This window comes from Electrona antarctica, assembly GCF_951216825.1.
Source record: "Electrona antarctica genome assembly, chromosome: 3".
Lineage (NCBI taxonomy): Eukaryota > Metazoa > Chordata > Actinopteri > Myctophiformes > Myctophidae > Electrona > Electrona antarctica.
In genome coordinates, this window is record NC_136808.1 from 44,935,496 (window position 1) to 44,953,187 (window position 17,692).

At 42.5% G+C, this 17,692-nt stretch overlaps 1 protein-coding gene across 2 annotated transcripts; it reads right to left on the reverse strand.

Annotated features, from left to right (window-relative positions):
* Positions 1-222: 222 nt before the first annotated feature.
* lamp1a (lysosomal associated membrane protein 1a) lies at positions 223-16,013 on the reverse strand. Of its 2 annotated transcripts, none has more exons than XM_079497519.1 (9): positions 15,462-16,013; positions 7,003-7,109; positions 6,101-6,320; positions 5,648-5,815; positions 5,072-5,280; positions 4,400-4,525; positions 4,038-4,104; positions 3,765-3,932; positions 223-2,609 (listed from the first exon to the last, which is right to left on the reverse strand). In XM_079497519.1, the coding sequence occupies exons 1-9, from the start codon at positions 15,511-15,513 to the stop codon at positions 2,470-2,472; spliced, it is 1,257 nt and encodes a 418-aa protein (XP_079353645.1). In that variant the 5' UTR covers positions 15,514-16,013; the 3' UTR covers positions 223-2,469. The 2 variants fall into 2 exon arrangements, with proteins under 2 accessions (XP_079353645.1, XP_079353644.1); XM_079497518.1 differs by lacking the exon at positions 15,462-16,013 and adding an exon at positions 9,080-9,312.
* Between the last annotated feature and the right edge of the window lie 1,679 nt (positions 16,014-17,692).

Below are 17,692 nucleotides of genomic sequence, written 5' to 3' on the forward strand. Positions count from 1 at the left end.
ACCGTAGCGAAATGCTGACCTGAATTACATGTTATCTATACACAATTAAAAGTGCTGCCCTCTTTCCACACAATAGTGTCACTGTTCTTTTGTCTGGGTGTTGTTCACAGGAAAGGCCTCGTACGAAGCCATGGTCAAATTAAGCACACATGAGCTAGGACAACATACAGTATTTTAAACTATACAAAAGTTTGTATATTATGGGCACTATCAAAATAAATGATAAAGGAAGTTTCTTTAATTGGCTAGTAAGATGCAAAATAGAAAACAAGATCGAAGCAGTCTCTATAAAAATAAATGATCAAATCACTACAATTGATATGAACAATCATTGGGGGGGGGGGGGGAATCAAAACCAATAATTCACACAACCTCTGCAGAATGGAAAAAACAAAATGGCACAATCCAATTCCATTTAAATAAATGTATAGTCACTCTTATGGCTCCAGCCATTCAACAGAATTTACACATAGCAGCAACAGATATTGTATGGACTTCGCAACTTTTAACCAAAACCAAACAGTGAGAAAAGCCTCTTTGTTTAATACATTTACAGCAGTTATATAGGCTTTTATTCATAGGCTTCCCTTTTCATTGTAGAATATGGGCATTCTATTATTGTGACCAGATTTGACTGAGAGACTGCCATTGCGCAAATTACAGCTTTTCACCAGAGGAGAAAAGCTGTAAAATGAGTGTAATAGCACAGGCAGACTCTTCACATTACTAGAGCATGTCTGAAATAGGTGTCAGAGCTGAAATCGACATGTAAATATGAAAAAAAAGTTTAAACATGTAGCTAGGTAATGTTAGAGACCACAGAAGTGAACCTTTCAAGCCTGTTTTCTCAACTCGCTGTTTCTCTGCAAGACATTACTCTATAAGCCATATCTCCAAAACTTGTGGGCCAAACTGAACAACCAATATGTCAATTTGAAGCCATGATTCCCTGCTTTCATATGACATGAAAAAACGAAAATTAAAAAAAAATCCAATGGCAGTCCCTCAGTCAAATGTAGTCACAAATGTCAATTATGTCATTAAAAGCAAAAAGAAATACCTTTTGTACAGATGGATAGTCATTACAGGTGAGAATCTTTGTTCCAACAACTGAAACTAACAAAAACATTAGCTTCATTCCTGTCTATTTTTATTCCAACCACTGTCGTTGGACCTGCTGGACCGGGCAAAGAATTATGTTTTGTCCCAAAATGGTCAATTTCACCATTCAATTCTGACCTGTTTTGAGTAAGACTCAAAATTATATAATTCGATACAAGATTGGTTACTTATAAGTTATAAGTTAACCCTCTCCATCTTCTCTCCCATTTTATAGACACTTTACAATGTGTCGTGAAAACGTCTATTTACAAAAGAAGTATTATAGAAATATCAAATAGAAATGAAAGAAAATTCAAACAAATTAAATATATAGGCCTATATATAAATTAAAATAGAACAGAGCCGAAGAGACAATTTAGCGGGAACAATTTTGAGAAATAATATATGATTATTAGGGCTCACTTCATCCTGTCCGTGGATAGGAGGTATGGTTACACTTTGTCCTTGCACACTTGAGCCTACTCTAAAACGGGGGCAAATAATATATACCAAACAATGGTTAGTAAAAAGCAAGTATTGGGTTTCTCTTCACCATCCATCTACAGCAAGTAACAGAAAGTCAACACAAATACTCAAAGGTCACATAGGCAGTGCAGACATATACACACATTTGCATACATGTGCATACACACATACACCCCAAAAAACACTGAGCATCAATCGCTTCCACTCACTCATGTACTCACACTAACCCATTCGTACACTCAAGCAAGCATCATGCACCAGATACACACAAGCACGAAGCACGTCCATCTGCACATTTGCACACATGACGGTTCAGCTCTACACCTGAATGGATCAGTCAGTTCAGGTCAGGGATACTTGTTTTTGGCAGCAATAGAGGGTATGCGCGTGACATCATCGTACCTGGAAGTTATGCGGGAACACCCACTGAGTGGCAAAAAACTACTTTCTGGCCTTGACAGCCCATTCATCCAAACAGAAGTCCTGTCTGATTGCATTAAACAATGTTAAACTCACCAACATTGCAGCTGTACGAAAAGCTTGAATTATCCTCTTTCTATGTTTTTGTTTCATAAAAATCCACCATAGAAACATTATGAGCTACTTTCTGTCAAGAAATGCCCTGCATTTGATTATTTTTCTAAGTGTCAGAGTTTGGAAGTGCTTGTTTTCAATAACGCAACATTTTGCTGCCTCCTGTATTATGTGACATTTAGAAACGGGTGGTACGCAGGACGGTTGAGTGATTTCCAACGAGCGCTTCCAAACTCCAACACTCCATGCTGCTCAATGTTTTGCCACTCAGTCTAGATGAGGGGGGCGTGTCCTGATGGGAAAATCATGCATGTGCATACCCTCAATAAAGACAGTGGTCATGTCCATTCAGATGGTCTGGTATCCAGCGTGGCTCCTCTTCCTGCCAATAAGGTAAGCTATGAGGACAATGAGCACCAGGCCGGCCAGAGCTGCTCCCACAATGATGGGGATCAGCATTTGGTCTTGATCCATCTGACACTCCTCCGCTGAAGGAGAGGAGAACAGAAGAAAGCGTATAGAAACATTTATTTTAAGTTGTTCAGAGAAACCTTTTTGCTGAGTACATGTGCTCTTTTTTAACAACACCCTGCTCCACATTCATATTCAATTTAAATATATTCCCACCTGGTAGCATACCACTGAAACGGTACCTCAAAGGTTTTTTTTTTGTTGAGTGCCTTGCTCAAGGGAACATTTGACCAAAGGTGGTGATTGCGAGAAAAGTATTATTAATATACACTTGCCTATAGTCCATTTCTTCCATGTTTTTCAGGTGGACTGAACCTGTGTCTGTCTAATCACAAGCCTGTCACAAGGCGACTCACTGATAACCATAGTAACATTCATTGGCAGCCACTCAAAGTGGAAACAATATATACAGACTAAACTAAAGAGATGCATTAGTCCGGCAGCAGACAGGCTTCTTTTGTTTAAAGTGGAAAAATTTGGTATATAGTCTTTTTTTAATTGGCCTAAAATATTGTCTATATATTCATGAATCCACTTGCTGACCGGCTGTCGGTATTTGGGCAACTTTTTTATAGGGGTTTCTTGTGACCCTACCATTAACATCCTATGGCAGGCAGAAATGTCAAAAATGTCAAACTTCCCTTATGCTTTAAGTAGCATGTGACATGTCAAACTAGGGGTTTTTCATGATTCTGAATCCATTCCAAGCATTAGTTTTGCACAAAATACACTCCTTGGGCTAAAACAGCCATGCCATGTGCTGACCTCATCACATTTTGTGCTGATCATCACATTTGTCATGACTTCTATGGCCGTTTTTAGCCCAAGGAGTGTATTTCGTGCAAAACGTAATGCTTGGAATGGATTCAGAATCATGAAACCCCCCTAGTTTGACATGTCGCATGCTACTTAAAGCATATGGGAAGTTTGAAATTTTTGCCTGCCATAGGATGTTAATGGTAGGGTCACAAGAAACCCTATAAAACCCTATAAAACAAATAGGCTCAATACCGACAGCCGGTCAGCAAGTGGATTCATGAATGTATGTATATAGACAATATTTTAGGCCAATACAAAAGACTATATACCAAATTTCCCACCTGTCCACCTCAGACTATATTAGGATGGAGAGCCAGGAGAGGATGGCTGTCACCAGAGCAAAGCAGATCTACCTGTAGCAAACTGATTTGTAGTGACTCCAAAAGGCTGGACTTGCAGTCGGAAGGTGTTGAGAGAGAATGCAGCGGCCACAGCCAGAGTCTGCTCTGCGCTGCACATGTAGGAACGGCCCAACGTGCTCGTCATGTAGTCAAGACTGTTGTTACTGGCTAAGAGTGGAGCTGGAAAAGGGGAGGGAGAGTGATCAGGGATCAGGACTTGTTATAATGCAGTCCAAGACACCATGTACAGTAGCTCAGGTTTATAGACATATGATAGTAGATTACCAGTCATATCAGGCCAACCAGCAACCAGAGCTATGCCACTCAGGTGGTACCTTTTGGATGTGGTGTTCTGAAGATGAAACACCATGAGGAAGGAAGGGGGAGATCAAAACGGTGATCAACAGAAAAATGTGTATTAATTAGAAGTATGACACACACACACACACACACACACACACACACACACACACACACACACACACACACACACACACACACACACACACACACACACACACACACACACACACACACACACACACACACACACACACACACACACACACACACACACACACACACACACACACACACACACACACACACACACACACACAGAGAGAGAGAGAGGGGGCTAACCTTACCAGACTGAAGGTAAGTGTAAGGTTAGTAGCTGTGTCCTGCATTAGCACTAAGGCTGCACTGCTGGCACCACATGATCCTGTAGTAGTTGTCAGATTAGGCTGCAGGTTCACAATTTCCTGCACAGTCTGGCGATGGAGAGAGAGAGAGAGAACTATTACAATCTGGGAACCCATTGGCAAAACAAAGGAAAAACAGCACCCTCTTTTTCTGTCTTAGAGACAAAGATACAACCAGGTGCTCACTGGAGACGTATTCTACGTATTCGTAGTCAATCATGTTAATAGTAGAAAGGTGCTACTACTAGATTAGTCGGGATAAAACAGATACAAAAATTGAGATCTCCCCTTTTTGAGTGGTGTAAACCACTCCTACAACTGGCTTTGTTAGTTTACGTGTCTGTCTGTCTGTTTGTACCAAAAAATGAGCACGGTTGCTATGGTCACCCAGTTCACACGGGTGTGATTTCGTTACGTCAGACCACAGCTGATCAGTCTATATAAGACCTTACACCACTCAGTTCACACGGGTGTGATTTTTTTATCTGTCACTTGGTATTTACTGATTTGCAAAAAAGAATTGCGTAACTCATGAGCTTGTATATTGTCTATATTTTTCAAATAGTGGTTTTTAATTGTTGATAATAATATAATTATAATACTTTTGGGTATTACCTTATTCTGAGATGTGGAGAAAAAAGACACATTAAGCTGCAGTCCCATTTGGGCCAGGAGACATACTGTGCCATTGCTATTAGTTAATGTATATGTGCCCCGCTCAGGTGGTCCTGGAGGGGTAGGAACTGGGGCTGGCGCCGGGGTGGTCGATGTCACTGGAGGAGGGGGTACAGTTGTACTAGTCTCATCAGCAGTGCAGACACTTTCTGAGGGACACAAAATGCAAATAATTACAAATCAGGCTGACTTACAACTAAAGCACATACCACCAACAGACACACACACTGGGGCTCAGGAGGTAGAGCAGGTTGTCCAATGATCCATGGGTCGGTGGTTCGAATCCCGGCTCCTCCCGTCTACATGTCGAAGTGTCCTTGGGCAAGACACTGAACCCCAAATTGCTCCTGATGTGCTGGTTGGTACCTCGGTGTATGAATGGGTGAATGTAATGCACAATCTCTGTAAAGCGCCTTGGATAAAGGCGCTATATAAATGCACCACACACACACACACACACACACACACACACACACACACACACACACACACACACACACACACACAGTGTCATACCATTAGGACTCAAATCATCCCCGAGCATGTAAGCCTGCATCTTCATATCAGAGAAGGTGACGGTGGTGGCGGTGCCCAGTGGGACACTGGCAGAGCTTAGACAGCGGTAGGTCGTGTTGACCCTCGCCCAAATCCCTACAGGCGTCGTCGACACCACAGTAACCACACCTAGATGGGTCAGAATTATAGCAGCATTGGTTACAAACCCATAATGCGGTGGAGCGGAACATGCAGCTTACAGATATTGGGTTTTATAAAGCCAGCTTAGAGAAGAAGGTGGGTGTCTTTATAACATAATAATAATAATAATTACAGACTTACGGATACAAGTATATGGCACATCCATGTTTCTATTTTATCAATTTCAAAAACCTTGCATTTTTATAACAAGTACAAGAATAAGTAAAACATGTACTTCGTTCATTTAATTGCTTGTGACTTTGATGTCCTCACCAGAGTCGTTGGCCTGAGGGAAGATAGAAGAATCACTGAGGTTGTACTGGACTGTCAGGTTGGCCACAGTGTAGAGGCTCCCATTGGTGGAGAAGCCGAGCCCCAGAGAGTGACCTGCTCCGAACACGCCCACTAGCCATGGCGAACTGCCGTCGCTACCGCATGAGCTGCTCTCCGTGTCCACAGTGGTGGAGTCGGGGAGTGATACCGGTACAGTACTCTGAGAAGAGGTGGGAGAACTTCGTTGGTTCTGAAAGTCGGACATGATAGTGATACACAATATCGCTGTTGATATTGCATTTATTTTCACTTCTAAAAGCAGGCAATAGCACAGTGGTTTTCAAAGTGGGGGCCACCAGGGGGCGCCTCTGGCCACTTTCACAGTTTTACATTTGTAATGGGGAAATCAGAGAATGAGTTGTATGATGGATGATATCATATGAAGTCACTGTTCGAAGGAAAACTGACTTTGTCCATTTCTGACATAAACAAAGGCCTACTTCTTATATAGGCCTACTTTGTCCCCACACGTCTCAGGATTTGCCATCGACAATGAACAGAGAAATTAGGTCAGAATTATGCAAAAAAAAACACCATTGACATGAAAATTTATGTCATATGTAAACGAGCAAATCAGCTAAACCAATCACAGGCAACAGAAATTCTAACCCCAGACAGAGTAGCTGTTGTTATGCATCAGCTAATGGGGATGCTAATAAACTCTGTAAACACACGTCGTGATGCGATGCACTGTGAGCTTATATTGTCTATTTTCTGGCAAAAAAAACACATTTTGCAATATGGGAGCCACAGCCATGAGGCTATGGATATTTGTTGGGGCCTTTGCATGAAATGTTTGGGAACCCCTGCACTAAGACAGGGCACAAGAACTTTCAAAATACCGTGCCACTGGTGGAGTCGTATGTGATGGAGAGGACAGCAGAAAGATCTGCTTTGATGCAGGTGGAGTTTCCATCCCTCACTTCTAGTGTAACAGCCTGGACGCAGCCTGCAGAAACATACAACACATTGTGCACAAAATTACTTAACAGCCTCCATGACTGGATGCCAGGACATTTTGATGTAACAATTTAATATAACACTGGGTAATATTAATATTACTATTATTAACCACACTGTAATTTATACTATTGACCAGCAGAGAGCTGTACAGAGCAACAAATTGAGACCAAAGACAAACAGAAACCCAACTCCTATAGACTCCTACATCCACTTTCAAAATTCTTAGCCTCTATAACCCCAAACTCATGCCTGTGTTTAAAGGTCTTCAAACAAGCAGCACCCTATAGCTTATGAATGGAGGTCCTGCTCTGTAGACAGTAGGCCTAGACTTATGTCAGAGGTTCTAGAACTTTGCCTGAGTGATGAAGAATGAAGAAGAATCATGGTTGTCAAATAAGTCAATAAAATATCTTCCTCCCATCTCACCCCTCCTTTCCAAGCATGGCTCAGACTGACAGAATTACAAAACATTATTTACAACCTCGGATTACTTTCCCTGGCACCACTACACTCATAACAGCTATTAATACACCCCTGGAAGATGCCATGTCACTCCTGTGTTTGTGACTGTGTGTGGGTTAAAGTACTTAGTGGAGAGAAAAACACCTTTACTTCATTACATGTGTACAATGGTCAAGGATGGTAAAGGGATTTATTTCAGCATTATTCTACTTTCCAAAAGATCTACAAAGATGTTCAAGCAACCATTTTTATGCAATATGATTTACTATTTGTTATTAATATTCAGTCCCCTGTTCTGTTGTATCAGATGTTTCAGTAGCCCATAATTTGCCTTTTCTTTTTTTCTCTCATTTTTGGTCTGGTTTACTGTATGAACCAGGCCAATTATACCCAGTGGTTCTCAAATATTTTCATGTGAAGGACCCCCAAATTGATGTGTTTGGTTGCTGACCCCCATCGGACATCCCCCAGGACTCCTGGAAGAACCCAGGTGGTCCATTCTGTGTCTTCATCCCCCCCTCTTTTAACCCATTTTGGGCGGGAACCCCTTTTAGTGTTTTATAGCATTGTGTTATACTTTAGCTATTGAAAAATAGCAGATCTACAAGCTCATAGCGCGGCATGTAGGTCTGCTATTTTTGAAAAATCGTGAAAATGTGCCTGCAATCTTTGAATATATTCTTTCAGAGTACAGTTTTAAACTCAAATCTTTGCTTCTGGGGGTCCCTGGAACATCATATTTTCAGATGGGGGTCGGCGGCATATTACATATAATTTTTGGGGTCCTTGACATGAAATATTGAGAACCAGTGATATAGAAACATGACGTTTAAAAAAGAAAAAAAAGACATTAGGGTTAAGCAGCAGTAGCCTATAGCCCTAAGAAGAAGGCTAGTCATCAGTAGCACCGCCACCTATACAGTAATCTGCACATGACAGCCTGCACAGCATATCAGATGTAGCTTACTGATAACATTCAAATGGGGCAGTGCAGTGTGCATATAGTCAACATGAAGCAAGTTGCAAACCTCACAACATTAGGCTAGTAATTGTAGGCCATTATGTTGTGGCTGATAATTTCCATTAAATTACTCAACCGGCAGGCTAAACATGGGAGCTAAAAACAAACTGTAATGACGCGCGATAAAACAATGATAAAATGATTCATATCCAAACGAGCTCATTAAGTTTAAAATGTTTATATAGTTCAGTGCACCAAATATATATATATATATATATATATATGTGCAAAGAATCTAACAAATAACAATTAAACAGTGAATGAATCAAACTATCAAATAAAGTGCATGTGCGGTCAACAAAATGTATCGCTCCCAGCTCACCCTGCCTCCAAGTTCAAACAGCCTTAGAGTGAGCTGGTACAGATACCTGTATTTGTCAACTACCGGTGGCCACCCACAGAGACGCTCCCGCCAATAATGGAGCGTCAATGCGGTGCCCACACCCATCACCAACCAAGTGAAAATAACTAACCCTTCCTGAAACAACGATGCTGTGGGCGCCGGGGGCGTGTTCCCTCCTCCGCGTCATCAGTGCCCATACCCGAGGTGGGGTTGGCGAAAGGGCCTTTCTGTGTGGAGTTTGCATGTTCTCCCCGTGTCCCCTAGGGTAGGTACCCTCACAAAAACATGCAGTAATCCTGGTCTCTAAAACTACCTCCCCCTGGCCAGCCAGGGCGCCTGATGGAGGGGAAAGGCACTGGTCGGAATAACGTGTTCCTTCCACGCGCTACGTCCGGCCAGGGAAATTCCACCCTGTCAGGTGAAAAGAAGCAGCTTGGACTCCTCATGCATAGGAGGCATGAGGTCAGTCCACTGCCCACCCAGGTTGGCAGAGGAAGTGTAGCGCCCAGGATTACATTAGATAATTGGCACTGGGTGAAAAAAAACTGGGTTGCACAAAAAACAAGATAACATTGCGCGAAGACGAGATGCATAGAACAGCAGACAGCGAGATGGATCCATACATCAATGGCATTTCTACCAAACTGGAGAAGTCATTGACTTTGGACTTCGATGAGAAAATGGAGGCCTATCATCGGCATACTGTATGAAGGACGGGAAAGCCGCTGCCAAAGTGAGAGATGTGTCCCAAATGCCCGGAGGATATCCTGGCAGAACAAGGGGATGATAGTGAAGGGTGGCCACCTGCAAGACCTCAGAAAAGAGGACACTTTTGCGGGGCTCGCTCCCCCCACCCCAACAAAAAACCCAGACAGTGTTAACCCAGACAGTGGTAAATGGTGCATTTATATAGCGCCTTTATCCAAGGCGCTTTACATAGATTGTGCATTACATTCACCCATTCACACACACATTCATACACCGATTGCAGCGGAAGCCATGCAAGGTACCAACCAGCACATCGGGAGCAATTTGGGGTTCAGTGTCTTGCCCAAGGACACTTCGACATGTAGACAGGAGGAGCCGGGATTCGAACCGCCGACCCATGGATCATTGGACGACCTGCTCTACCTCTTGAGTCACAGTCGTTAAAAGCACTATAAAAATCCCAGATATTATTATTATTATTATCATCATTATTACTACTATTTCACCTGATTTCCACCACCATCATCTCCAGCATTATGATGCAGCTCATTGGTTCCACCACCATGCATGCTCATTGCCTCCAAGTTTGAGGAACGCAGCCCGCCCCTGATGGACGACTTTCTCTACATCTGTGACGACGCGTACAGGAGGGAGGAGCTCATCACCATGGAGTGCAGCATCATGCAGACCCTGGGCTTTGACATCAACATCCCGTACCGCTTCCTCAGGCGCTATGCCAAGTGTGTGAGTGCAGACATTGAGACCCTGACCCGCTATGTGTGTGAACTGAGCCTTCAAGAGATGGACCTGGTACCAGAGAGAGGGTCCCGGCTGGCATCAGCCTGTCTGCTGATAGCCCTCGTCACCAAAGACCTTGGAGGATGGTCCCCCATCCTGCAGTTCCACACAGGGTACACAGTGTCAGATTGGGCCCCTGTAGTTGGGAGACTCCACACCATGCTGTGTGCGAGTCCTGACGACAAACTGAAGGCCATCAGGAGTAAATATGCACACAGGTGTTCTTTCAAGTTGCAACTCCTCCGGTATTGCAAAGGTAAGCTAATCTCGGTTACAGTTAAAACACCAAGGGGTTCCTGCCCAGAATGGGTTAAAAAATGTAATATTAAAATTTAAAAAAGAGATGATATCATCTATATCGATGTATAGATGATAAATAAACATTTCACCTTAAATATATTTGCACAGCACTGTTCGAGAAGTATAAAATGTTTCTTTTTTTTTTATGGTTTTAAATGAAAATTGGTCGGATTAACTGTCACCCCTATCACCAGGGTCAGGGAGAAGGATGCAACTCCAGGAGAGAAAGCCCTGGGAGCCAAGATCGGCGAACTTGATGAAGACCATCGGACCGCATTTTCTCAGGAGGACCAAAGCCGAGGTCCAGAAGAAACAGACCTCTAACAACAGACAAGGCGTAGATTCCACTGACGGCCAGGTCGCCAACAATGAAACTGAGTCCGGTGCGGCAGTCATGCCAAAACTGATCGTTTGGACGTTCCTGAGCAAGGCACAGGAGGACATCTACCACCAGTTCTTGTCCCTGGACCACATCAAGGAGCTGCTCACCACCACCACCAGGTAGGTGGATGTCATACTGTGAGACATTGTTGCTATCTGGCAGAAACCTCTTATCTCACGTTTAGTAGACCTGAGGCTGACGAATGCCTTCTAAATCAGTAGTTCTCACACTTCAATATTACAAAAATCACAAATGTCAGATGAACAAGCTCACAGCACGTGGCACACTTTATGCTTGTATATTTCCATACATTATTTGCCAACGCAAAAATCTAAAATGGTAGATTCTTTCCTGTTATAGAGCCCTGAAAAGTAGTTGTCCTAGTGTAGAGCCTTGGGGGACACACAGTTGGTAAACCAGGGTTTACCAAGGCTCTAGAGCCTTGGGGACATTGGTGCCAATAAGAAGATCCACCCCTGAGTCGATTGCAGTGATGTTTATGTGCTCAAGGTGCGGCCAGTTCCGCAGATCTTCCTGCCTAGGGATGTTGCCTTGGTGGACAGGCATGCATTTCTGCGTGAATATTTCAGGTAGCTCACAGAAACAGTCTGTGTCCAGCCCAGCTACCTTCAAGTCCATCACAATGTGACTGCCTACCACCTTCTCCTGAACTGCACGTTCACTCAATGCAGTGCTCAAAGGCTCTCATAAATGTTTGGTATGCCAAAGGATCACCATCAAAGACTTGAATGTCATGACGTGGGAGAAAGAACAAAGACTGCTGTTCAGCCAGAAAAGAGGTTATCTGGTTTTGTTTCTCCAAGACAGATCAGCTGACCGTGATTGGTTCTGCCTTGCGCTAAAGGTGCAGGATGTTGGGCCTGGCATGGCTTGCTCTTCCATAGCCTTTCTGACCTGCGCTTCTTGCTCTTCCAGAGCCTGTTTCTCCTTGAGTATCTTCTGGCGAGCGAGAAGAGCTGCCAAGTCTGATTCTGCTAGTATACGTGCAGTGGACAGAGCTTCCTTTGGTGCGTCAACTGCAACATTAGAGATGCTATAATCTGGGTTAACATCATCGTCAACGACTGAGGTTCCCACCTCATGCCCATAGCCTTCTGAAACACAAGTAACATTTTCATTATTTACTTCATTCAATGTTTCAACATGAGGTGAGGTGTGTGTGACTGAGTTGTAGTACCTTCCTGTAACTGAGCTGCACTTTGAATTGGGTCATTTATGTCTGCAGCCATTTATTTGTATTTTCAATGAAAAACAACTTGACGTTTGCGTATGTTCGAAAACCAAGTATTTTGTCTCTCTTGTTCTTCCAGAGGAAGTAATGGGATGACCGAATCATGCAGATGGCTTGCTTCATCGTACAGTGCAGATACAGTGTGAAGATTAAATTGAACAGTTTTTGCATTGTCAGTGGTTTGCATAAGGTCAGTAATTGCTTTTACAAGACCTTCAATTTTGTTAACTTTAGCTTGTCGTTCCCTTTAAAGTTGTTCCATTTTGTTTGCTAATGCTTTGGCAGTGAACTTTGATTGCCTTTTCGGATAATTTGTACATTAGTCATTAGAACCTGGCCTTGATGTACTTCCATTTTAAATGAATCTAAAAACAAAATAATTCATATCCAAATCAAAAGTCAGCATACACATTGCACAGTGACAGCCCTAAATAGTATGCATGTGTGAAGAATGTAAATGTAGTCGTTAATGAAAGCTATTGTCCCCCTCTAAACTTCCTACTTAATCTAAACTATCAATGCAGACCCTATGTCTTCAGCATGTAACGATAGGTATTTATGTGCCTATATATCTCAGTTAAGAGACGGCACTCCCGGGCCACCCGGTGCACGGGTATTAGAAAGCGGGCCGACCCGTTCATGCACAGGAAAAACAACAAACAATAGCCATAAAGCCGGAGCTACAGGCTATTGCCGCTTCACCTATAGGGGAACAATAGTGTGTGTGTGTGTGTGTGTGTGTGTGTGTGTGTGTGTGTGTGTGTGTGTGTGTGTGTGTGTGTGCAACAGCTGTTTGGGCTATGCGTGCGTGTAACGTGGACCCATACGAATGTATCAAACAAACTTGTGGATGAATGCAACCTTATACTGCCGTGGTGCGCATCCATCCATGCACGTTCCAATGTTTGAGCGCCGCGGGAAGCCAGGTAGGCTAAACGCCAACTTTCCGCCCGACACCAACGCTTCAGAATGATACAAATTTTGTTGACAATGTTGTGGCTGATAATAATTTAATAATAAATGATGTGCAAAGAATCTAACAAATCAAACAGTGAGCAAACAAAACGTGAATTAATCAAACTATCAAATAAAGTGGCATGTGCGGTCAACAAAATGTATTGCAGCTCACCCTGCCTCCAAGTTCAAACTAGAGTGAGCTCAGCTGGTACAGATACCTGTATTTGTCAACTACCGGTGGCCACCCACAGAGACGCTCCCACCAATAATGGAGCGTCAATTGCGGTGCCCACACCCATCACCAATCAAGTGAAAATAACTAACTAAGCACTCTTTGGCTCCTACATATTATAATCATAACAATATGACCTGAATTACTGAATGAGCAAACATTTGAGTTCATCGCAGTCTTATGATGCGAGAGGCACACTGGCACAGCCCAGTAGTCTTTAAACAAAAAAAAATCAAAATGTAGAAATCGAACAAGCTTGGCCTAATCGAACATAAATTCTTGGGTGTTACCATAACAAACTCTGTTGGAAGCCGCACATAGCAAGCATAAAGTAAAAAATATCCAAAACAATTGCAATACTATATAAACTAAAACCCTTTGTCAACAATAACTCACTTGATCTGCTGTAGGCTACTGCTCCCTCATACTCCCACACTTAACATATTGTGTGGAAGTATGGGGGAATGCATATAAAACCAACATCAACCCCATCTTCCTGTTACAAAAGAAAGCCATAAGAATTGCTAATAAATCAGAATACCTACCTAGCACCAACCAATCCAATCTTTATTAATAATAACACCCTACAATTAGAAGATCTAGCTGATATGAACACTGCGGTCATAATGTACAAGGCACACAATCATTTACTTCCACCCTGCATGCAGGAGCTGTTCAAAGCTCGTGAGTCCAGATATGAACTCAGAGGGACAGGTGTGTTATAAGAGCCAACGCAAGGACCAACACAAAGGACAGGTGTTTATCTGTATGGGGTACGTTTATGGAACAGCTTGGACAAAGAACTACAAATATGTACATCAGTCACCAAATTCAAAACAATGTTCAAAACGAAGGTAATCAATACATATAAAACATTGGAATAGAGGATCCCGATTATAAATATAAATTAGTAAAATGCATTTATTATTCAATAAATGTATTAATAGCAAAATAAATATGGTTGGTATGAGTCTCTGTTTTCGGCTATATACATATTTATATACATATATTTATTTTGAGAGTTTATCTAAGTGTTATATGATCTTGCGCAGCCAGGTGGCGTTACTATCATTTTGCTACACTGCGCAGGTCCATACTAACCCTCGAAGGTATGAAACCCTGATTTTCCTTCAGAGGTTTCTGTTTTCCTGTTACTTTTTTCTCTTCTGTCGAATACTGCTGATTGATTTTGTAATCTTTTTCCTGTATACAATCGGGGTAGGCAAAAATAAGCTTCTAGCTTCAGCCTACACCCTTTTGGTCCGTTATTTTCTTCTGCAAATTATTTTGTTACTTATTGTGATGTATTGTGCTGAAAAGGACCAAATAAACTATCATCATCATCGTCAGTCAGCACACGGGTTGTGTATGGATACCCTGGCCCCTCCCATCCCGTCCCATCCCAACATGCTGTGTCAGAGCAGAGGCTCACAGGGCCATAGTGTTGATCTGGGCACAAAGCGACGCTGCGGTCACGTGAAGCGCTCTTTGGGACAACAATGCGCGTCTCTGCCTGTCAGACAGACAGCAGTGGCAGTGCCTCTCTTACAATAACACACAAAACAATTGGCCGACAGTTTTAATCCTTTCACTGTTTACTGTCAAAAAAGAACATTGCCTAAAACTTAAATTGAGGAAGAAGTATATAGAACTCTAGTCTTCCGTCTAGCTCGATCTCACTAGTCACTACCGGTCGAGTATAGGCTATAGACACCTGCAACAAAGCCGCCACATTAGGCTTAATTTTCTGTAACGTAATATAACATCGTGACGTGTAGGCCTCGTCAATAATGGCCACCCTAGAGAATAAGCTACATTGTGACGTCGTTTTGAAACAGTAGCCTACTACAATGACGTAACAAACACACACACACAACACTCACCTAGAATCGGAAACCAGACGATGAGTGCGAACAAAGAAAAGGAGCCCGTCATGTTTCAAATCCTTAATGTATTATTATTAATACAAAAATAAAAGATAGTAACAACGCGGCCCACTTTACAAACGCAGGTAGACCAGCACGTACGAGAGTCAGAGACGCACTTGACGCGTCGTTTCTCCCTGCCTGGGCCGTGAAATCTCAGTCGATATGGACAAAGTATATAACGGTTCTTCTCGCTTTGTTTGTTTTTATTCCGTCCCGGCCGCAGTTGTGGCTTGATTTAATTTAATTCTGGTCGTTTTCGTGGTCTCTGGCTGTGGAACTGCATGCTGTCTGTAGCAGATATGATGGTTCATGTCCCGGATAGAAAGAATGTCCGAAGTCATGTGAACCAGTGGCTTTAGAAACACCCAGCACGGTCACGTGAGGTCTGAACAGTGCTGTACTGTCAAAAAGCACAATGCTTTATACAGACAAGATACCATGAAATGTTTTTATAACTTAACACTCGTCAAACTGGTTAATGTACTGTGTAAACGTCTTTAATCTAATAATATAGCTAGCCAGCCTTCTCTAAATGTATAATAGACTTGTTGTAAGCTTCGAACAGCTTGTACGGGCCCAGGTAAGAGATACCAACATACAACATTATGGGCATCATTGCCAAACAACTACTCTGAGTCAAAAAACACCCGAAATATTAAGATGATTAGTACGTTGAAATCCGAGACGATTTTTGCTTTTTTTCTGCATTGCAGGCCACGGCAGCAGCATGTGAGCCGTCCTATGATGAACAGGTCTGTGCAATGGGGATTGGGGAAGTCAGCTGATGGCTTGCATCAATTCACGAGGGTATGCAGAAACCCCCGAGGGAACGCTGTGAATGTCCAACAACACTTATCGGGACCCTGTCACATTCCGCTTGCATATTTGTTGCGTTTAACAGAGAACATGCCACTTTTATACTGTAAAAAAACATGTATACACTGAGAACACATTACTGCCATAAGCTGTCTTTTCTGAGTCTCTTGTCATTGTTGAGAATTATCGGAGGTTTACCGTTTCATTTAATTTCTATTCATTTTATAAAGCCTCATTGTGATTTATTGTGACGTTTGTAATATAATTTATCCAAGCCAATACTGTAGGCCTACCTACCAGATGTCAACAGGTTCTCACATCTCATTTGAAACATTTAATTCCCAGTTCCCACATGCATTGCCTATCACTTGTCACTTGAGTGACAGTTGCAGGGCCATTGGCTTTAACATGGGAGTGTATGCTTTATTAGTCTTTAGCATTCTTTTTTTTAACTAATCCAAGCATGTAGTCCACATTAAAAAAAGGCAGCTTTGAGACATTCAGCAGTATTTTATGAACCAATGTGTTTTGTAATCTATATTGTGCATTACACTGCAGCTGCTGGAGTCTATATTGTGCATTACACTGCTGCTGCTGGAGTCTATATTGTGCATTACACTGCAGCTGCTGGAGTCTTACTATCAAGCTGTAGAGACAGCAGCACCAACGACACAAGGTCTCCCTTTGTTACATAACGGTTTGAGCTGCTGTCCTAGGAATAATTTGTTGTCCTAAATAATTACTCCCAATTCATGAGACAAAATCCAATTAGGCTGCAAAGGATAGGAGACATTCATTGCACTGTCAGCAAAAGCAATTAAGTCCACAGTGGTGTGATTCTTTATGGTAGGCATACTCGCATAGATATTTGCCTGATGAAGACCTTGTAGGTCGAAACGTTGCAATTTGTTACCTCTAAATAAAGTAAGTCTCAGAGCTCTAGAAACTAGTGTGCGGATGTTCTTGCTCTTCCTTGATGTTTGCTTTGATGCCCGACTTCCAGCACCTGGCCTAAATATAGGCATTGAGATGTGCGCACAATCTTCTGTGTGAACAGGCATACTCGCATAGAAATAAATTCTCACCAATTCATAATTCAAAGCAGTCTGACTCACTGATCTTCACCCATCCATTCATTGATTCATTAAATATCCATTTATTCATGTTCACTTTTCTCACTCTTACAAAGAATACAATCTCATCTACAAAAATTCAGCTCACGACACTGGACATTTTTGGTCAAAATATTAGATCGCTAAAAGGAATACCCAAGTGGCTTGACCTCTTTTTTTAAGCTGTTGCATCCCACCCCCCCCCCCCCCCCCCCCCAACCAAAGAACTCCTCCTCCACCCCCCAACCCTCTGCCAAA